Source organism: Coptis chinensis, chromosome 5, assembly GCF_015680905.1.
Source record: "Coptis chinensis isolate HL-2020 chromosome 5, ASM1568090v1, whole genome shotgun sequence".
Lineage (NCBI taxonomy): Eukaryota > Viridiplantae > Streptophyta > Magnoliopsida > Ranunculales > Ranunculaceae > Coptis > Coptis chinensis.
Genome location: NC_141460.1, coordinates 9,588,630 through 9,608,280, shown reverse-complemented (window position 1 = coordinate 9,608,280; position 19,651 = coordinate 9,588,630). Strand labels below are relative to the sequence as shown.

General features: G+C 38.7%; 3 protein-coding genes across 4 annotated transcripts; 2 read left to right on the top strand and 1 right to left on the bottom strand.

Moving 5' to 3' along the window:
- The first annotated feature begins 1,200 nt into the window (after positions 1-1,200).
- Positions 1,201-5,757, top strand: LOC147496584 (glutamate-1-semialdehyde 2,1-aminomutase, chloroplastic-like). 2 transcript variants are annotated; one of them, XR_015194825.1, is made up of 4 exons: positions 1,303-1,611; positions 2,262-2,435; positions 3,194-4,342; positions 5,209-5,757. XR_015194825.1 is itself a non-coding variant. In XM_086559556.1 (3 exons), the coding sequence occupies exons 1-3, from the start codon at positions 1,435-1,437 to the stop codon at positions 4,259-4,261; spliced, it is 1,419 nt and encodes a 472-aa protein (XP_086415682.1). In that variant the 5' UTR covers positions 1,201-1,434; the 3' UTR covers positions 4,262-4,470. The 2 variants fall into 2 exon arrangements, 1 of the variants encoding a protein (XP_086415682.1); XM_086559556.1 differs by lacking the exon at positions 5,209-5,757 and having other exon boundaries at positions 1,201-1,611; positions 3,194-4,470.
- A 2,241-nt stretch (positions 5,758-7,998) lies between these two features.
- LOC147496583 (GRAS family protein RAM1-like) lies at positions 7,999-11,538 on the top strand. Its single transcript, XM_086559555.1, has 2 exons — positions 7,999-9,196; positions 10,206-11,538. The coding sequence occupies exons 1-2, from the start codon at positions 8,306-8,308 to the stop codon at positions 11,325-11,327; spliced, it is 2,013 nt and encodes a 670-aa protein (XP_086415681.1). The 5' UTR covers positions 7,999-8,305; the 3' UTR covers positions 11,328-11,538.
- Positions 11,539-13,084: 1,546 nt separating this feature from the next.
- LOC147496582 (membrane-anchored ubiquitin-fold protein 3-like) lies at positions 13,085-18,191 on the bottom strand. The gene is made up of 3 exons (XM_086559554.1): positions 17,791-18,191; positions 14,135-14,305; positions 13,085-13,538 (listed from the first exon to the last, which is right to left on the bottom strand). The coding sequence occupies exons 1-3, from the start codon at positions 17,918-17,920 to the stop codon at positions 13,486-13,488; spliced, it is 354 nt and encodes a 117-aa protein (XP_086415680.1). The 5' UTR covers positions 17,921-18,191; the 3' UTR covers positions 13,085-13,485.
- Positions 18,192-19,651: the final 1,460 nt, after the last annotated feature.

Sequence of the window (19,651 nt, the reverse complement as noted above, 5' to 3'; positions counted from 1 at the left end):
AATCTAGACCTGTACATACGCTCCATAATGCCAAAAGTTATTATCAATTTTCTAATTACATGACGCACTACTGTTAGATAGTCATGGATTCATGGCACACATATAGATAGAAGCTTCGCAGAAATCACGACTCATGTACATAGGCCACGTACTCATGTATTTATTTACTCCAATTTGTCATTTGAACTTAGCTTTCCACTTCAACGATATGTTCCTAGGTTCCATGTGCATGGCTACTAATATTAGAAGATCAATCTCTATAGATTTTCAATGCACCCATAATTGTTGTCGCTTCCATTAATTTTTTTCGCACACAGGTGAAACCCACATGGGTCTACAGTCATACCCCGTATCACATTATGGGTGGCAACGGTGAGAAGGAAAGGGGTGAGAGCCTGAGTTTATTTCATGGAAACATTGATCGAGTTACCTAATTGATTGAATTATGTGGTTATATTGCTTCCTACGATGTTTCCTTGTTTCCCGTATCCGATATTCCAATTTGATATCTCAGTGATTTGTTTGTATAGCTCAAATTGCATTAGGAAACTTCAAACAATTTAATAAGTGCACAGTTCAGGTTGTATAATATTAGAATTCAGAGATATAGAGAGAGGTGGATATACACATCGGAAGAGTTTTAATTAGACTCAAAAACTTTAATTACACGTGGCATAGTAGACTCAAAAGCTTTAATATTAGAGTGTCAGCTAGGAGAGAGAAAAATCACTCTTAGAGGTCTCTACTTTAGTATATAGACTAGCTAATCTGCCTGTCCTATGGCCAGGCTTACTATTATATCTCTTTTCTTATTGGTTTCTGTTTGATGTCCAAAGCCATTTTTCGGATCTTCTTCTTCAGAGAAATTGTATAGAGAGAGAGATTAGAGATATGTTGATATTTTGAAAGAGTTTGGAGTAGGGTGAGGTTTTGTTTCTGTTTTCGGTGGTTAATTACTCAATTACCCCGACGTATAATTCAAATATGAGCGTGTATTTGGTTTTTGTTTTCCTACACATGAGAAAAGACCAAAACGTTTTTTTATAATTTGTTAAACACACCAATAATAAAGCTAGCTTGGTAATCAATATAGTAATTATCTTTTAAGTAGGAACTTTTTTAAAAATATTGCTGATGTGAATTTCTGTGAGCATATTAGAGAAACGGATATTAATATAGGTAGGATAGTAGATATATCATATATCATCCCATAAATAGAGAAAAAAAATGAATATTATATGACATATATCATCCAAAAGAAGTGCTGTGCTGGTCCATTTTAAAATACCGCCGCCCAAAAAGAATAGTAAAAATTAGAGAGTGAGAGTGAAAACAAGTGAAGAGATAGTAAAAAACAGGAGAAATAATAAGTAGTAGGCAGAACGATGGGTTTCTTATCTTGAGTCTTGAAAGAAGAAAAAAGAAAAAAAAGAGATGGCAGCCATATCTGGAGTTGGGCTTACATGGAATTCCAAGCCATGTCAGAAACATCTTCCATCAACACGTTCTTCTTCTTCTAGACGTCGTTCACAAATAAGAATGACTGTTTCTGTTCAAAAGAACAAGACTTTCACTCTTGAGAAATCCGAAGAAATCTTTAATGCTGCCAAGGTACAAACTCTCTTCACATTCTATCTAGTCACTTTTGTCTTTTCAACTGTTTTATGAAATGGCCTATGTTCCCATTTAATTAGAAACCATTTCACATTATGTGATTTTATTTCTTTGACGTGCTTAAGTGTTCAAAATGGATTTAAGAAACCCAAATTGATTGAGAGCATGCTTAGAATTATTTAAATTTTGGAGAGAGTTGGGACTGTAGAGAGGCAAGAGAAAGAATGTCTGCTTCACTTGTGCTTGTAATGGCTGTAGAGTTGGGACTTGGCTCTGGAGAAAGATGAGGGAAAGAGAAAAGATTAACAGGGAAAACGACTTTGAGAATTGTGAATGGAGTTATAAAAAAAACAAACTTAGCACGTGGCAAAGGTCTGGTGGATATGGTAATGGCTTAGCTTGTCCCAAGCCAGATTCATTACTCTTTAGCTTTAAGAAACTGCCACCTCATTACTATCGAATCAGGTCTATTTCAGGGATTCCAGTACCCGTATCGGTATTGTACCCGACCGATACGGGTGCAATGACATTTTTGGAGTATCCTTGCATCATAGGTTTAATATGATGATGCAAAAATATTTATTTTTCCTTTTTATATGAGTTTTTTGTTTCCTTAAATATGAACTCATGGAATACTCTGATGATAGGAGTTGATGCCTGGAGGTGTCAATTCCCCAGTTCGCGCCTTCAAATCAGTTGGTGGACAGCCTATTGTGGTCGATTCTGTCAAGGGCTCTCACATGTGGGATGTAGATGGCAATGAGTACATTGACTACGTTGGTTCATGGGGCCCGGCAATTATTGGTCATGCGGATGAAAAGGTGCTACTTTCTCTCATCATAGTAACAATACATCTGTAGATTATATGTGAAGAACTTTCTGTACATTGATGGAGCAATTTTGCAAATTTGAATGGTATGTGGTAGAATTTCATGGCGCTTTTATCAAATTTTTATGTACTCATCTGTTGTTATTGCCATATCTGATTAGCCAGCTCTGTACCACTCCTTTTATCTTCCCTCTTTGAACCTGTTCCATAAGAATGGCAAGCAGCAATCACGTAAACACAATATAAGGATCTCTTGATCCAACTTGAGATATCTCAAGAAAAACAATCCCAAAAAGTGTGTTTTTTTGTTTTTGGGGGGAATGGAGTGAAAAAAAAATGAAGAAATGATCCCTACTTAACATCCACTTGATAAATGTTCCTATAACCTATACAGGATTCGTTAGGTGTTCAAAATACGTTACGAGGTCTTCATATTCCAGTGTAAGAATTCTCCAGTTCTATAGTTTAATGCTGTCTATGATAAGTATATTCTACTAACTCATAAGGAGCGGAAACAATGAGTGCAAATTGGTGATACACTGCTGATATGTCAGATTGGGGCACCTTTTTTCTTGATCAGGCTCCTTGTGTCCTTGAACATGTGTTTGCACATCTTTAAACTTTTGAAGGAAAATGCTTTGCCCAATATAATTTGCAACTATTGCTGATATTTAGGAGGTCCCCGTACCTCCAATAGTTCTGTCAGTATCGGTTTTTTTATCCTTGGCATGGATTTATATTTCTAATCAGGTGCTTGCAGCCTTGGCTGAGACAATGAAGAAAGGTACAAGCTTTGGTGCTCCTTGTCTTCTTGAAAATGTGTTGGCAAAGATGGTGATTTCTGCAGTGCCAAGCGTTGAGATGGTTCGCTTTGTAAACTCTGGCACCGAAGCTTGTATGGGTGTGCTCCGTCTGGCTCGTGCCTTCACCGGCCGGCAGAAGATCATCAAATTTGAAGGTTGCTACCATGGCCATGCTGATCCATTTCTCGTCAAGGCAGGGAGTGGAGTTGCCACCCTTGGCCTACCCGACTCTCCAGGGGTTCCCCAAGCTGCCACCCATGATACTCTTACATCTCCCTACAATGACATACAAACTGTGGAAAACCTATTTCAGACCCACAAAGGAGAGATTGCTGCTGTGATCCTTGAAGCTGTTGTTGGTAACTCTGGCTACATTGAACCCAAACCCGGCTTCTTAAATGCTCTCCGACAGATCACAAAGGAAAATGATGCTCTCCTCATCTTTGACGAGGTTATGACTGGGTTCCGTTTGTCATATGGTGGAGCTCAGGAGTATTTTGGCATTACCCCTGATCTGACAACACTTGGAAAAATCATCGGTGGAGGCCTTCCTGTTGGAGCTTATGGAGGAAGAAGGGAGATTATGGAGATGGTGGCACCGGCAGGACCCATGTACCAGGCTGGTACCTTGAGTGGGAACCCATTGGCAATGACAGCAGGTATCCACACGCTCGAAAGGTTGATGGAGCCAGGTAGTTATGAATACTTGGATAAGATCACTGGGGAGCTCATTACGGGGATTGTAAATGCTGGAAAGAAGGCTGGGCACAGCATGTGCGGTGGATATATTAGAGGGATGTTTGGATTTTTCTTTACAGATGGACCAGTTTACAATTTTGAGGATGCAAAGATGAGTGACACAGCAAAATTTGCAAGGTTTTATAGGGGAATGTTGGAGGAAGGGGTTTACTTAGCACCTTCACAGTATGAGGCTGGGTTTACAGGATTAGCACATACTCCTGAAGATATCCAACGGACTATAGAAGCAGCTGAGAAGGTCTTCCGGGCGATATAAACTGTTGACTTCTTTATCTTTGTTTTGGATCTTAGCTAGCCCTATCTTTATGCATGGTGAGAGACTGTTTGTAGGCATGAGGTATTTCTCTTTATCTAAATTATTTTCATATAACATTTTAGTATGTATATTGTATTCGTGTTCAACATTTTTGTATGATATTTATTCTACCCATTTTGCGGAAAGCAAAGGTAGTGAAGCCTTGTTAATTGTGTAGAGGTGGGTTAACACCTTCGATAAAGTGTAGACATCAGCCCGGTTTTCCGTAAATTCGAAATTAAAATTCAGAGTGGACTTAGGGCGAAAAAATGGAAAATTGGGCTCTCAGCCCAATTACTTGCATGCAAACCTTAGAAGAGTAAAAGAACTATTGGCGAGGTAGTACCCGGTCGAATTTCCAACTAGGGTCCCGGGATTAGTCGAGGTGCGCATAAGCTGGCCCGGACACCCGGTTAGCAATAAAAACAAACATTGGTCCAATATATGGTGAAATCGTGTTCTCTACTCACTTGTATTGATAATCCAATCAATTGGGGATAGCTGATATCATATTATGGAAGAAGGTTTAAAGGGGAATACTGGAGAAGTAGTTTCATAGTCATTGGAGTAGATTGAAGATGAATGAGGTCTGATGGCATAGTAAAAAGTCCCGAGCAGGATGTTTGCTTTAGAAATGGCATTGTGGAAACTGTCGGAACAGTAGAGATAAGGAGCATGGGAGAAATTTCCAAAAATCAAGAGAGAAAACAAAGGAAACCAACTCTTGAAAATAAGGAACAATCAAGATGGAGTCATTTGAAGAGTTCGAAACAATTTTTCATTGTGATATTTGCACAAGCTAATAGTTCTCTCCAGTGGTCTGTAATTCAGTGGCTTTAAGCAGTATATGCAGTGATTAGCATTTCTCGACTTGATTGTCAAATGCTCTGATGCCATGTTTAAAACAGGAACATTACATGAAGACGATGAGCACCCAGTCAAGGTTGCTCGACAAAGCACTTCAACAATAGATCTTCAGCACATTTCTCTCCATCAAGTCATCAAGATGGAATATCCAACTTGTAAACTCCATCTTTATCCGTAAATCTGTTGACTGCGAAAGAGATCAGATCAGTTCTGAGGATGTTGGTGTGTTTGCTCTGAAGTTGCAGTCTATGTCAACCTGGTAAGAAGTAGCTGTGCTTGGAAAAATTATTGTTGGAACAAATGTCACAGTAAACGAGAAGAAAGTCTGGTTGGTTTAATTTGAATGGAAATAGGGAGTATACATAAAGACGCAGGAGAACAAACGCAAACTTTGGATCCATGAAAGCAAACATTGAAGAAGCGCCTATAAAAGATATTAAAGAAACAACTTGTACTTGATTTGGTGCTGCTGAGGAAGCATATTAGGTGTTTAATCCTTTAGATATGGGTAGTACTTCAGTACTGTGCACCATGGAGTGAACCCGTGACGCATTGATTTTTTTTTTGATAAGTTATTTTTATTAAAAGTATCAAAGATACAAATCGGCCAGCTCAAAGGCCAGACCAGTGAGAGGACCTCACATATAAGACCTACAAGCTCTGACAAACAAGTAACGAAACTACTCCCCTAAAGTACTAATCCCCTCAGCTCTTTGCCGCCGCCGCGATGATATCATCCCAATGCATAACAATGTCCCGGAAGTTATAGTTTGTTTTTTCCTGTAAACCAATACCACAGATGATATCATCCTGTGATGCATTGATAAAGAAACTAAGTTCAATTTGAAGCAATGAGAAGGCGGTTCTCTTCGCTACAAGCAAAGACATTCGTTTTGGCAGATTATGGAATGATTGTGCAAAGTATTAAAGCTCGGGATGGAACTTGGGAGGGAGGATCTCTGTGGGGTGTTCCATGCGTACTTGGGAGAAAAATATCCTGATAGGTCGACAACATTTTGGGAAACTCAGGTGACAGATATTGTGCTAGCTATATATAATCCAAGATCTACCCCTGAATGTAATATAATTTCTACTTTATTGAAGGTGTTAACCCACCTCTACACAATTAACAAGGCTTCAAGCCTAACAATCATGAAAATTCACAAAAGTCCGGCCTACATCTGGAGAACCGTCCTCTCTTACAATGTTCAATGTACCAAATTAAAGTAGGCCGAGAACCCGATCTCTACAAGCATCCTAGAAAAACCTAAAACGCCTATTAAGATGATTACAAAATAAGCTAGGAATTTGAATCCCCAATCAAACGTTAACAGTGGACGCAACAAGAGAAGGAAAACCAAGTTAAAGACATGCATTAGTACGTCCTATGACATGGTTAGGTGCACTTGAGCTTTCCATTGACCTTGTATCCCACCAAGTCAAGCAGACTTAAATCCTGCGGACTAACCAGAATCCTAGGTAACCAAGGATTCCATGACTGACAATTCAAGGATTCCCTTATTCAGCAATTCAAGCATCCGTGGCTGATTTAATAATATACAATTTTGTTTTTTCCTTGGGGTGTTTTCAGTTTTTCTCCATAGATAATCTCCATTTTGGATGAATCACTCGAATTGATCGAAACCAGTCAACGTGGTAAGCAGTAAGATTGGTGTCATAATCCCAATCATTTTCAATATCCTTATGGCTTATCCCGATCAGATGGTATCAATATTCTAGACAGCATATATTAATGTGAAAAATCAGCCATGACCAATGACCATGGCATTGTATTTATGTGATTGGCTGGTAATGAGAAGTAGGAGTGTGCACGTGGTGCTGCCAATATAACACGTGATTTCAGAAAGAAGGAAATGCCGACCATGAAAGGCAAGAGAGACAAAAGCAACATTCCTTTGGCAAATCCAAGGCACAGGCGGCGCCACCGACGCCACGCCCGACGACTTCAACAATGTCTCCACCTCTGTCTCTTCTCTTAAATCATCATCATTCATGAGTTGGATTCCTATTATTAGTCTTCACTAAGGAAAAAAATAACACTAAAGTATTCACTAATTCTGTTAATTGTTATATCGATGGGTAAGACTCGCAACTTCACGTAAATTATTTAAAAGCCTATATTTGCATAGGTGTAAATAAAACTGAGAACTTCATCAAAAAAATAAAATAAAACTGAGAATACATATACCCATTTTTAATTGGTTGTACATGGATGACTAGGAATATGAACCTAGTCCTATTGTTTCTTACTTTAAGTGGCATTCGCTTTGTAGGTAAAGGTGTTAGGAGTCATTGGCCTGGTTAGGGGGAAAGTTTTTCCTTTAAGGTTTGAGTTATGCAACTATTAAACGCACCGATACCATGGGCCAGCGCCTTCGAACCAACAATGTGCCACTAAAACATCCACGTTGCATCCGAAATCCCTTCTTGGAACAAATACCTTGGGCACAGCATATACTTTCGAAGTTTCATATATTTTTCCGTTCTTGTTGGTTTGTCAACTGGTTTTAGACTTTTAGTCGATGTTATAGCGTCAGTCAATGTGAATGATAAACAAATAGTAAACCGAAACTTTTGCAAGTATCACTAAACTTCTGCAAGTATCCAAAACAGAAAACCTCTTTCAAGAATATTTTCCCTCCAACTCCCTTGTGAGATACCACTGGGCCGGCTCGTAGAAAAGGCTTCTAAGTTGTCTTTTACTTCAATCAAAGGCCACCACCCCCAGTTAGCAAAAGGTGTTAAAAACAGGATAACATGAAGCCTAGATGACACATTACAAATCCACCGCATAAGCCAAATTTAGTAGTGCTGATAAAAGGAAGATGAACAAGCAGAAAGCTCCATACACTTCAAGTTAGATGAGGGATTCTCTCAACATTCCATTCCCCTTTGAAGACAAACCATACAAAGTGACAACCTCTAAATAAGAAGAAATGAGACTACGGGACTTGGCATACTAGCACTTTTTTCTATACTTTACCACCTTCATAGATTGAATTCAATCCACAATATTGATATATTGTTGAGGGAGTGAGGGACTTAGGTCTTCTAGCCAGTATTTATCTTTTAAACTTTTTTGAGAGATTTTGGGCTCTGAGGAGTCTTGGTAGGAAAATGATAAATTCCCTTTGTGAGAGCATGGGGACTATTAAGAAGGAGAACTCATGCTCTAAGCTGCAAGATACTTCTCCAGCTATTTCTGTCTCAGAATCTAACAATATTGCTGCATCAACGGAATTCGAACACAGCATTTCGAACTCACTGAATTTGAATTTCGAAAACCTTAAATTTGAGGTGGATCCTGACGAGGTCCAGTCACCAAGTAGTTCAATATGGGAGTCCTTGTTTGCTGATCACATTGATTCTACTACTGATTTCATGATGCTATCACCTAGGAGGACACCGGATTTTATGATCTCCTCGCCAAGGAGGAACACCGACTTCATGATCTCTTCACCTAAGAGGAATACTTATGGACATGTAATTTCTAGTTACAATCAGAATTACAATAACATGCAAGCATTGCAAGGGCCAAGTGATCTATTGGGATATTCTTCTCCATCTCCTCTAGGACAACTTGGAACAATACAGAAAGAAAAGGCACAGAGTCCACTGCATCGAGTTTTTACTTTAAAAAATGACTTGGAGAGTTTTTCACCACCAGCTATGGATGGGTTCATTGATGATTATCAAAGAGATGGCTTAGGGGCTTATTCAACAATGAAAATGACAGGTCTAGGCTGTTCGCAGGAGAGCTTTGAGACGCCGACTACACTTTCAGCCATGTTCGACTCCTCACACTTGCCAAATTCATCAAGGTTTTGTGGGTCAGCAAGTGAAGTTGGAGCAAGTGGAAGTTTGCGGATAAGCCAAGATAGGGATGTGTATCAGATGAATTCCTTTGCCACACTGCAACAACAACAGCAACAACAACAACAACAACAAGTGCAGCAACAGCAGAACCTTGATCACAACTTTTTGGGATCTTTGTCCACATCTGAACAGGTATCTCTCTATCCGTCCCTCTCTAACAATAATATATATAAACAACAAACCATACAAGCATGGAATCCTCCCCCTCCCCTCCATGGTTCCTCCTCCAACAATAGCAACAAGAAGAAATGGACAATATTAACAACAAGTGCCTGTATTACAGGTTACGATCATCCGGTAAATGGAAGGTTCCTTGTTCTTCAAATGCAAGAAAAACACCTCTCAATGACATAAGTTTTAGATTTGGTCCAACTTAATTAATTTAGCAGAATATTGATTTTTCTTTTTCCTTTTTTTTTAAAGAAGTTTAGGGTTAAGCAGACCTCTACCTGCATTAGAATCATAGATAAATTTTCCCTTCCTTGTCCTCCTGTACAATTTTCGTAAGCTTAGAGCAACGAAGAGGGACAAAGTAACATATACAAGAATAGTTTTCTAGGCTAGCCAAGAAGTCTGCAGCCTTTTGATTCCCTATATACATGTTCAAAGCTCACACAACTTAGACTGGCAGCTAGGTCACGAATGGCCATAACTGAATTTAAACGGTACCATGGCAAATAAATAGATTAGGAGCTAGTCATGAATGGCCATAACTGTACTAGACTGTCCTTTTCTTCTTCTTTGTCAAGTGAGCCAGTTGTATTGATATGGTAAATATACAGAGTAGAATGGGTACCACATCATTGTTGATAGTTTATCTTCCCTACTAGGTACGCCCTGTATACTTCTCTACCAATTTTGTTATTAGACTGTTTAGGAAAGTCATACACAACAACTTTCACATAAAACTAGAAGCATTTTGTTGTTCTAAGTTTTCACATGTTCACCTATTGTTAAAAGATGGAACACTAGAAGTGCTAGATTATGAATATTGTTTGCTTCACAAACTATAATATTACTTTAAGCCATCAACAGTACACTTAAATTATGCTGTGCATATATTTCATAACGAAGAAAGACTAAAAGATAAGAAGTACGCGCGTCTAATATGCATTGTTTTCTCTTCTTAATGATTTAACAGGAGCAAGACAGTGGCCTTCAATTGGTTCACCTCCTTCTTGCTTGTGCTGAAGCAGTGGCTAAAGAAGATTACATGACTGCAAGAAGATACCTCCACCAGCTCAATCGGGTGGTCACACCTCTTGGTGACTCCATGCAAAGGGTAGCATCTTGCTTCACTGATGCCCTCAGTGCAAGGCTAGCAGCCACACTCACAACCAGTCCTAACTCTTCCAATCCAAAACCGTTTACACCCTTCCCTTCAAACTCTCTGGAAGTACTCAAGATCTACCAGATCCTCTATCAAGCTTGCCCTTATATAAAATTTGCTCACTTCACATCCAACCAGGCAATCTTTGAGGCCTTTGAATCTGAAGAGCGTGTCCACATTATAGACTTGGACATTCTTCAAGGGTATCAGTGGCCAGCATTCATGCAAGCATTAGCATCACGATCAACTGGGGCTCCATTTCTTCGAATAACCGGAGTTGGATCCCCACCAGAAGCTGTAAGAGAGACCGGCCGCTGCCTAACTGAATTAGCCCACTCTCTCCGCATACCATTTGAGTTTCACCCAGTAGGGGAGCAACTTGAAGATCTCAAACCCCATATGTTCCACCGACGTGTTGGTGAGGCCCTTGCTGTAAACACAGTGAACCGCCTCCACCGTGTCCCCAGTAATCATCTGGGAAACCTATTAGGAATGATCCGAGACCAGGCACCAAATATTGTCACCCTTGTAGAGCAAGAAGCAAGCCACAATGGACCCTACTTTTTGGGTCGGTTTCTCGAAGCATTGCACTACTACTCAGCAATCTTCGACTCATTAGATGCAACCTTCCCTGCCGACGCGGCAGAGAGAGCAAAGGTAGAGCAGTACATATTTGCACCAGAGATACGAAATATTGTGGCATGCGAAGGACCAGAAAGGGTAGAGAGGCATGAAAGGTTGGAGAAATGGAGGAAGCTGATGGAAGGAAAGGGATTCAAGGGCGTGCCTCTGAGTCCAAATGCAGTGACTCAATCAAAGATATTATTAGGGTTGTACCCATGTGAGGAGTATAAGTTGACTGAAGACAGTGGTTGCTTGCTCTTGGGGTGGCAAGATAGAGCACTCATAGCTGCTTCAGCGTGGCGTTGTTAATCCAGTTCAGGCATGTCTAATTTTCTTTTACTAGTTTATTCATCTATCTAATTGATCCCTTCCTAGCTGTCGGAACAAGGAAAGATCCAGAAAGGAAAAGAAAAGAAAAATGAAAAATGTACTTGGTAGAAGATCACCTTCTGATAAAGTTGTTAACAAGTTATTCTAATTTTTTTAATAAAAGCTTAGGTTAAGATAGTTTTGCTTGCAATTGACCGCGTGCAGGCTTAAATCTATATTTTATGTCAATGTTCGGTCTTTTTTATGCGTCTCTCTCTTCAGGTGTAGAATAAATTGCATACTTGCATTTGTTAAATCAATTGGAAAATATAATTAGCACTGAAAAGAGTCACACAACTTACAACTGTTCCCTCTCCTATTCTGTTAATTTAGTCTTTCCAACACCAGGTATGGATACTAGCACAGTACAAAATATTTCGATATATCGCGATATTTGGAGATATCTATCCATATTTTAAAAAGATATATAAATATCAATGATATGTTTTAGATATATATCTAATTACAAATATCGGTGATATTTCGATAATATTCATGATATTTGTGATATTTGAAGATATTTTGTGATATTTTGAGATATTTGGCGATATTTTGTATATATAATAATTTTATTTAATATTTACCATTATATTTTAAATAAATATAAATAATGTATCATGATATATCAAGAAATATCCACAATATTTTCGATATTTTGGATATATCGATATTTTAGACAATATCAAATATCCCCAAAGAAAGGGATATATCCACGATACATATCCTGATATTTTGTACTATGGATACTAGAGGCCTGTTGTGATATCAGTTGCTGAACAATGTCAACACCAGTTTCCAGTTGATGTTAAAACCTTATCAAGCTGGAAAAGTCTGTCAGCTGTCAGCACCAAGTACTGGCAAGTTAAACAAATACAACCTATGAGTCTAACCTTATCTCATACTCTCATAGTGATCTGAAACTCATGACAAAAATTCCAAGCACACATAAGGAATCGATTGGACTCCACATTCAATTAACAAGAACTGGGCAACTGGCGAAGTAATGGTATTGGAAATCGGCTTTACCACCTAAACTTTTCGTCATTTCGTCATTCTAATAAATGACTAAAAGAAGTAAATAAAGAGAGAAATCAACTGACCGCATGACCGAAACGGGTGTGCCCCAGTCGGTTTGAGTGACGGTACCACATCGAGCATTCCTATTATGTTTTTTGCGTTTAGTCTCTGTTGATTATGTATACCATTCTAGATGTCATTATGAGTAACCGTACTTAGGAGGATACTAACTACTGAGGACCACAAACAAGCCGAATCCTCTTTGGAGACATGTCAGTTACTGTGTCAAGACACGATTTCATTCCACGGTCGAATGGTTTCAGTTTGAGGAAGTTGATAGTTTCAGCAATTAAAAACAATTACAGCAAGGTTCATAAAAAAAATACACTGGATTTTAGGAGTATGGTCGATTGTGCATTCTACATTTTCTAGGCTTCTTCAAGTGGACAGAAAATAAAGGAAAGGCCAATAAGAGAGATCGGAGGATAGAAGGTGAAATGCAGAAGATCGAGGACAAATACTAGAGGTTAAAAAAAGTGATTCGTGAATTACATTTGGTGTTCTAAAATGTTGATGTATATAGCAGTTTGCGAGGAGAGATCAGCATGTGAGCTGCACACTGAAAAAGCTGGATATGGAGTTGCTGGAAAGAATTTCCAAGAAAGGTCCAAAACGGCATGGGCACTTCGACATGGATCTTAATCGATCACTGGTTGCCACAATAAACCAGTGTAAAGACGAACAACAAAGGATGCATACAGCTTTAGGACATACTAACACACCCTGCTTCACAACTTGTTCAACTGGCAGGGACCATTCTCTGAATAACCCACTGTTAGGTATAAACACATCCGATCTCGAAACAATTAAAATACATTTTTCACTAGAGTACATTACCACAACACTATATAATACATCTGTAATGCATGCAATTCAACACCTGGATGCCTGACCCTCGAGCACATACGTTTAGGCAACACTTTCAGTTCATGTATTTTTCACATCTCACCGTCACAAACATTTACGTTGCCAATTCCAGAATCCCCCAAGTCTGAGAGCTTGAACCGCAATTTATTTTTTCTCATAAAATGGAGCATGAGCAGACGCTCTTCTTGGGTTCATCCACCTTCTTTTCTGTTCATAAAACCTCGGAAATCACAATCTGATAAAAATAATATCTAACATCTACAAATATCCAGGTTTTATCAAGTTGCATGCGTTTCAATTAAAGGGCAAAAACCTTCTAGCAATACTCTGATATTCCAAAACAATTTAAGCTTACACACCAACATATCAACTGGGTTGCTTATCAAATTTCAAAAAGATCAGTAAACAGCTAATGAGTTATAACCAAAATGATTTTTAGACACTAAATTGATTTTAATCTACTTTTCAAGACAAGCCTCCCCATGGAACTTGCTCAATTCAGCATTTCTCTGGCAATATCTAAGTCATCTTTTATAACGCCAAATTTTGAAGGAAATGTAGGATTATACCTAGATGGCTAGATCAAGGCCTCAAGCACATGTTTTTGGTCCCTGACTTGATCAAAAACATCTTTTGATCCATAATTTATACAATCCTATTTATCATATTAATTTCTGCAGATATCTTGCGAGGACCAATATACACATTTACTTTCATCAAGCCCCCTTGCAACAATCAATTTAAAAGCAGGGGCAAGGAAGCAGACGGTCCATAAATGTAACAAGAATTAGGATGCAACATACCGGTCTTTATTTTTGCTAAAGATGGCTGCACAACAACATGCATTGTTATCACTCCCCCTGGAAGTTCAGCAAAAGGTACTCTACACTGGCCAACAGTCTTGTTGTTCTCCAAGATTTTTCCCGCACATATAAGTTTCACGTCATTTGCAGTCTTGGGGATAACTTTCTTATCTGGAAAAAAACAATACTCTCAAATTACATTTAAGAACATAAGTACGTAAAGGTGGTCCATATAGCCAAGCAGTCAAAGGCGTTGGGTGATCCTAGGGCTAGGCAGGAGCGAGGTGTGCCACATTTTACTCAGGGGCACAAGGGCTGATATTAGAGCTTAAGTGATGGCCGGGATGCACTTTTGACTGCATCGCTAGAAAGAAGATGCATCTGCACCCAAGAAATGAAAATAAATATATGATTGTCCAGGGGCTTTACCAGGAAGGGCGTTTTCTTAACTTTCTACTCAAGGAACATCATAATCAAAACCTTGGAGTGGGTTTAGATTCAGGCTCATCTACTCCAGCACCAAAAAAATTCCTATGTGCTTGCAGATCGGAACCACTTGATATGCAAGATGGATCAGGTGTGAAACACTAATGAGTAATGACAAATCAAACCACTCAAAGGACAGGATTGAATGGTGCCGCTGTCCTAACAACTATCACAGCAACTATAAACGCTGGATCCAATCGTTCCAGATGATATAATTGAGGGTGAACCTAGGGACTACGTGAGAGCTTAGGTTCCCTTAGGAGCAAGCCCAGGCACATTTTACTCAAGAAGCAAAGGATAAACCTTGATCTTAGATAATAGTCTAGGTGTGCCTTTGACTGCATAGCTAAAAAGAAGATGCCTCCGCAGTCTGCACCTAACAAAGAAACTCAATGTTCAATGAACTTCACAGTAATTCTAGTGGGATAAGAACTATGCTCATCTACTCTAGCACCAAACCTTCCTACATGCTTAGAATTCGGAACCAGTTGATATGCACCACGAATCAGATGTGAAAATGTTAAATTTGTAAATCACCAATCAAAAAGTACTCAAAGGTCAAAGCTCCATTGGTGCCACTTTCCTAGCATAATCTATATCCACAGCAACTATAAATGCTGGTTCTCTATGAAGCAAAACAATACAGTTACTGTTATACAGTGGCAAAGAAAAGTCCAATACTGTAATCCCAAATATCCTAATTGACAAAAACTAAAGAAATAGTAGATCACCATCAGTATAAAACAAAATTTTCAACAAAGAAAGCATTTGGACATTATTTTCTCCCTTTACCATTTAATATAAAGAACAGCAATAGCGGCTGGCGGCTGCCAATGATAGAACTTGTGGTGCGCGTCTTAAGCGATACTGAGAAAAACAATATGGTCAATACTAGAGGGGATTCCAATATGTCAGGCAGGAGCAGAGAGTTAGGCTTGGTCGTGTAAAGGGAACAGGGGCGAAAGCGGAATGTTTTGATAGTTGGTAGTCCGAGAAACCCTGGAGGGAATCCACCCACTCAATGCAGATTAGAGTATTTTTATGATGATTTCTTCTTATGTGAGACATGTTGAAATGACGGTCTCATCAGCAAACTGCTTTCTTTTTTCTATTTTTGGATCCATAAAAGCTAATTCATTAATGTCACCAGAGAGATTACATTAATACTTTAGTTAGCCAGTAGCTAATTAAACAAGATCAAGACCCCCATAACACCTACCCTAAAACCCTAATACAATCATCCCACAAGGGAAGAGTACCCTGCCCCATCAAAGCAAAACAAAAAAAAAAGTAAGACAATAATTACAGAGACCTCAAAATACCACCCGAGTTAACAGGACCAGTGCCCTATCACTACCCAATTAAAACCACCCCTTCAACCCTCCTCAGCAAACTACCCATTATTACTGTCTCTCCCCACCCTGAAAAACAATATAACCCCGGCTCATCAGCTCTAAGAATGATCCTCCTTCAACAACAATGGGAACCATAGGGCCATAGTGGGCCCCCCCTACCTCAAGCTCTCAAGTTCTCAAACAATAAGCTGGAGAACTATTTATAAAAACTGAAAAGTAAAAGGCACACACTTAACTATCCAACATCTCGGTAGCTCTACAGAATCCGCTGCATATCACACAATTTCTCAGTAGCAGATTTTGATAAACCTGCATTTTATCCTATTAGTATGTACTCCAGGTATTTATGCATTCTTTTCAGTTTAGGGGTGAATCAGATATGGTCTGTACATCTGATTTGAATTTGCCTGTCATATTATCTTCCAGTTTCAGATTCAGAAATGCCTGTATTTGGATTCATTAGTACCTGTCCGCAACCTTGGTATAAAATGATCCAGTTATTTAAATAACACCTAGTTTATTTTTGGCACGAAAAAGAAGTGTCAGGTGAAAGGTGCCACACCTTGGAAGCCATCTTCTCCCTTCTCACAGGCCATCAATCTGTTGTTTTTCTAAGTAACTGTTTGGTTTTATGAATGTATGTCAGAAGTTGTACGTCACTGCCCAATTAAGTAGAGAATGTGAATCACTGGTGTGTACCAGCAGCCCAGGATAATATATGCTTCTTTGCTTCTAAACTCATAAATTGCAATATTAAAACCTGAATTTTTCTTTTGACCGGTAAATTTCATTCACTCAATGACATTCAAAATTTACAAGAGTTTACAAAAGGATTGTTCTCATAGCAAGATTCTACAACACCCCCAACATTACCTTTCCAAATACAAAACAAGAGTGTCCCAATTACACAATATCTTGATCTGTCACCCCTTTAAAGTAAGGATTTGCAGATGCCCAATCATGTAGCTCCTCTTTGATCCCCTCCGAAACCTTGTACATATCCCGTTCCAGTTGCTAAAAAATCCTTATATCTCTCTTTCAACAAATTTCATACAATAGCACTAGGGAGATGCTCCGCTATCCATGTGGCCTTGTTAGAAAGCGGTAGAGATATGACCTTTCTACTAAGCGCCTCCTTGATGTTTGTCAGTGACCTCCAAGGATCGTTGAAAAAGGAAAAGAATAGCTCCCACATACCCCTTGAGAAGACCCAAAGTTCACACTCTCCTCTTCCTCTTTGCATAGTGAGCAAATATTTTGGATTCCATATCTCTTCTAATTAAAACTTCTATGGTTTTAATTCTTTCCAAAAAAGCAAAAGCCACCCTAAATGATATGAATCCCTCCATATCTTCTTGTAAGGAAAGCCATATATCACCTCTTCATCTCTTAGCTTTTCTAAGACAAACTTCTTGGCCAAAACTCAACTCTCTCTCTAAATTTCTCCCCCTCTTGGTAAATGGTAGTCAATAAGATTCATAAGAATCAATCTCTCAATCGTTCAAATCCCTTCTTAACGTCACACTCCACTCCACTCATGTAGTCTGCCACCTTTGCATGTTTGTCATCCGCTAACATGTACATCTCACTAAATTGACTCCCCCACTCCGGTACCAGGCGTAAAATAAATCATCTCACTCTAAACGAAAGTTAAATGTAAAAGGAACACGTGACAGATGGCAAATTTTGTACAGAACCTCTAAATTTCTAGGGCAATCTAATATATATATAACCCTAATTGACAAGTAAACCCAAGTTTAATTTCACGTATGACATAAATAGTTAGTAATCAGAAAGTAAAAGTTAATTTCAAACCTTTGGGCCATTCAGCAATGATTCTTTCTTTTAACATAGCAACCGTCGAAGCTGACGAGTAACGAATTGGACCAATATCACTTCCATCGTACAGCCGGAATTTCAGCTCTACCAATTCCTCTTCTGTCATTTTTTTTTTAAATATTTTTATGTCAATCGTATATAACTATACGCACCCCCCTCAATTAAAACAATAAACGTTCACTTTTGAAAACATTTTTCGACAAGTTCGGTGTCGCACGCGTCTAACAAACTACTTTTTTTTTTTTTTTTTTTGGAACGTTATTTGATGTGATGTGTTGTCGGTGCACACACATGGCTCGTGGGCTTTAAGGTCGGCCGAAGTGGTTTAACGTATGACGCTGCTGGCCGACGCGGTTAACTAATGCTTTGAGTACGACGACTTAAGTTCCGTCATTCATTCAATATATTTAGCAACTCGATTTAAAAAGTTGCTGTCAAAAAACATGGCGAGTCGTTACTAATGTAAATGCTAAAAAATAAGTATCATTGCATCAATAGAGTTTGCAATAAGAAATGCTAACTAATAAACTGACACAAGGATTTGTGTAGGTGGTTCGATTGGCGTTGATCGGTGTCTATGTCCACACAGAATCCCATTGTTCAAAATCTGAAAAATAGTATTCCATGGTTACACTTCTACTTCAATCACACTTCTAAATCAATTAAAACTCTACTTTTAAAAGGGTGATCTTGGACACACTCATAAAACCACTCCCATAACAAAACAAAAAAAAAAAAAAACAAACAACAACAACACAGTACACGGCCTTGTAATATTGTATTTCAGAATTCAAAATCATTAGTTGTTGATTGAGACTTAGGCTGGACAAAAACGTGGGTATTTGTACTTGTCCATTGTAGTAAGTATAATAATTTTCTGAGTTATCTTATTCGTCAAAATTTGATTTTTTTTTTTTTTTATTATTCAATTTTGTTTTTTTTTTTCTTCATCCTCATTACTTTGATATAGTTTATTTATGCTCATGCTTATTGGTAAGAGAAATGTTGCTAGAGTGCAAGGTAAATTATTGGAGAAGAATTCAAGAACATTCTTTTTTTGAAAGAAAGAATAATAATTAAATGACTTGTTTTGTCTTTGGTACGCCTAATAAAAAAAATAGATAATTTAGGAACCTAATGTGTCTAAAATAATTTTATTATTTTAAAGTTGGGGTACGGGAGTGTTTTTATTGGTGTGTCCAAGATCACCCTCTAAAAAAGTATTTCAACACAGTTATTTATTTACACGCGCGCGCACACACACACACACACACACACCAAAAAATAAAAATCCCCACATTGACCAACACCTTCGTACTTACCACTGCCACCGCCTCCACCATCTGCACCAATCCTCATCACTAGAAACACCATCTTCACCAATCATCACTAGCCATCGCCACACACCTTCTTCACCAATCCTCACCGCCAGTAACATCTTCACCAATCATCACCGCCACTGCCACTGCCTCTGCCAATCCTCACCGTCTAAGTGATTCCACTATAACCTCTAATTGACTATTGCCCAAACCCAAGCCCAAGCCACCAACCACTGCCCGATCCCTTCCCCCTCCTTAGATTAACCGTAGCCCTTCTAAACCTAAAAAAAAAATAATAATAAAAAATTGAAATGGAGTCTTTGAGATGGGAGAAACAGCTAATAAAGCAGCGACAGGAAAAATTGAGAAACACGAGGAGACTTGTAGAGCTAACCAGCATTGTTTCATTCTTTTCAGTTTTGACACTTTTGGTTTCTTGGCACAACAGTCTGTTGAGCTCCTTAAGAGATTACAGAAAGTTATGGACTGCAACGTAATGACAGTTGGTTCTAACGAGT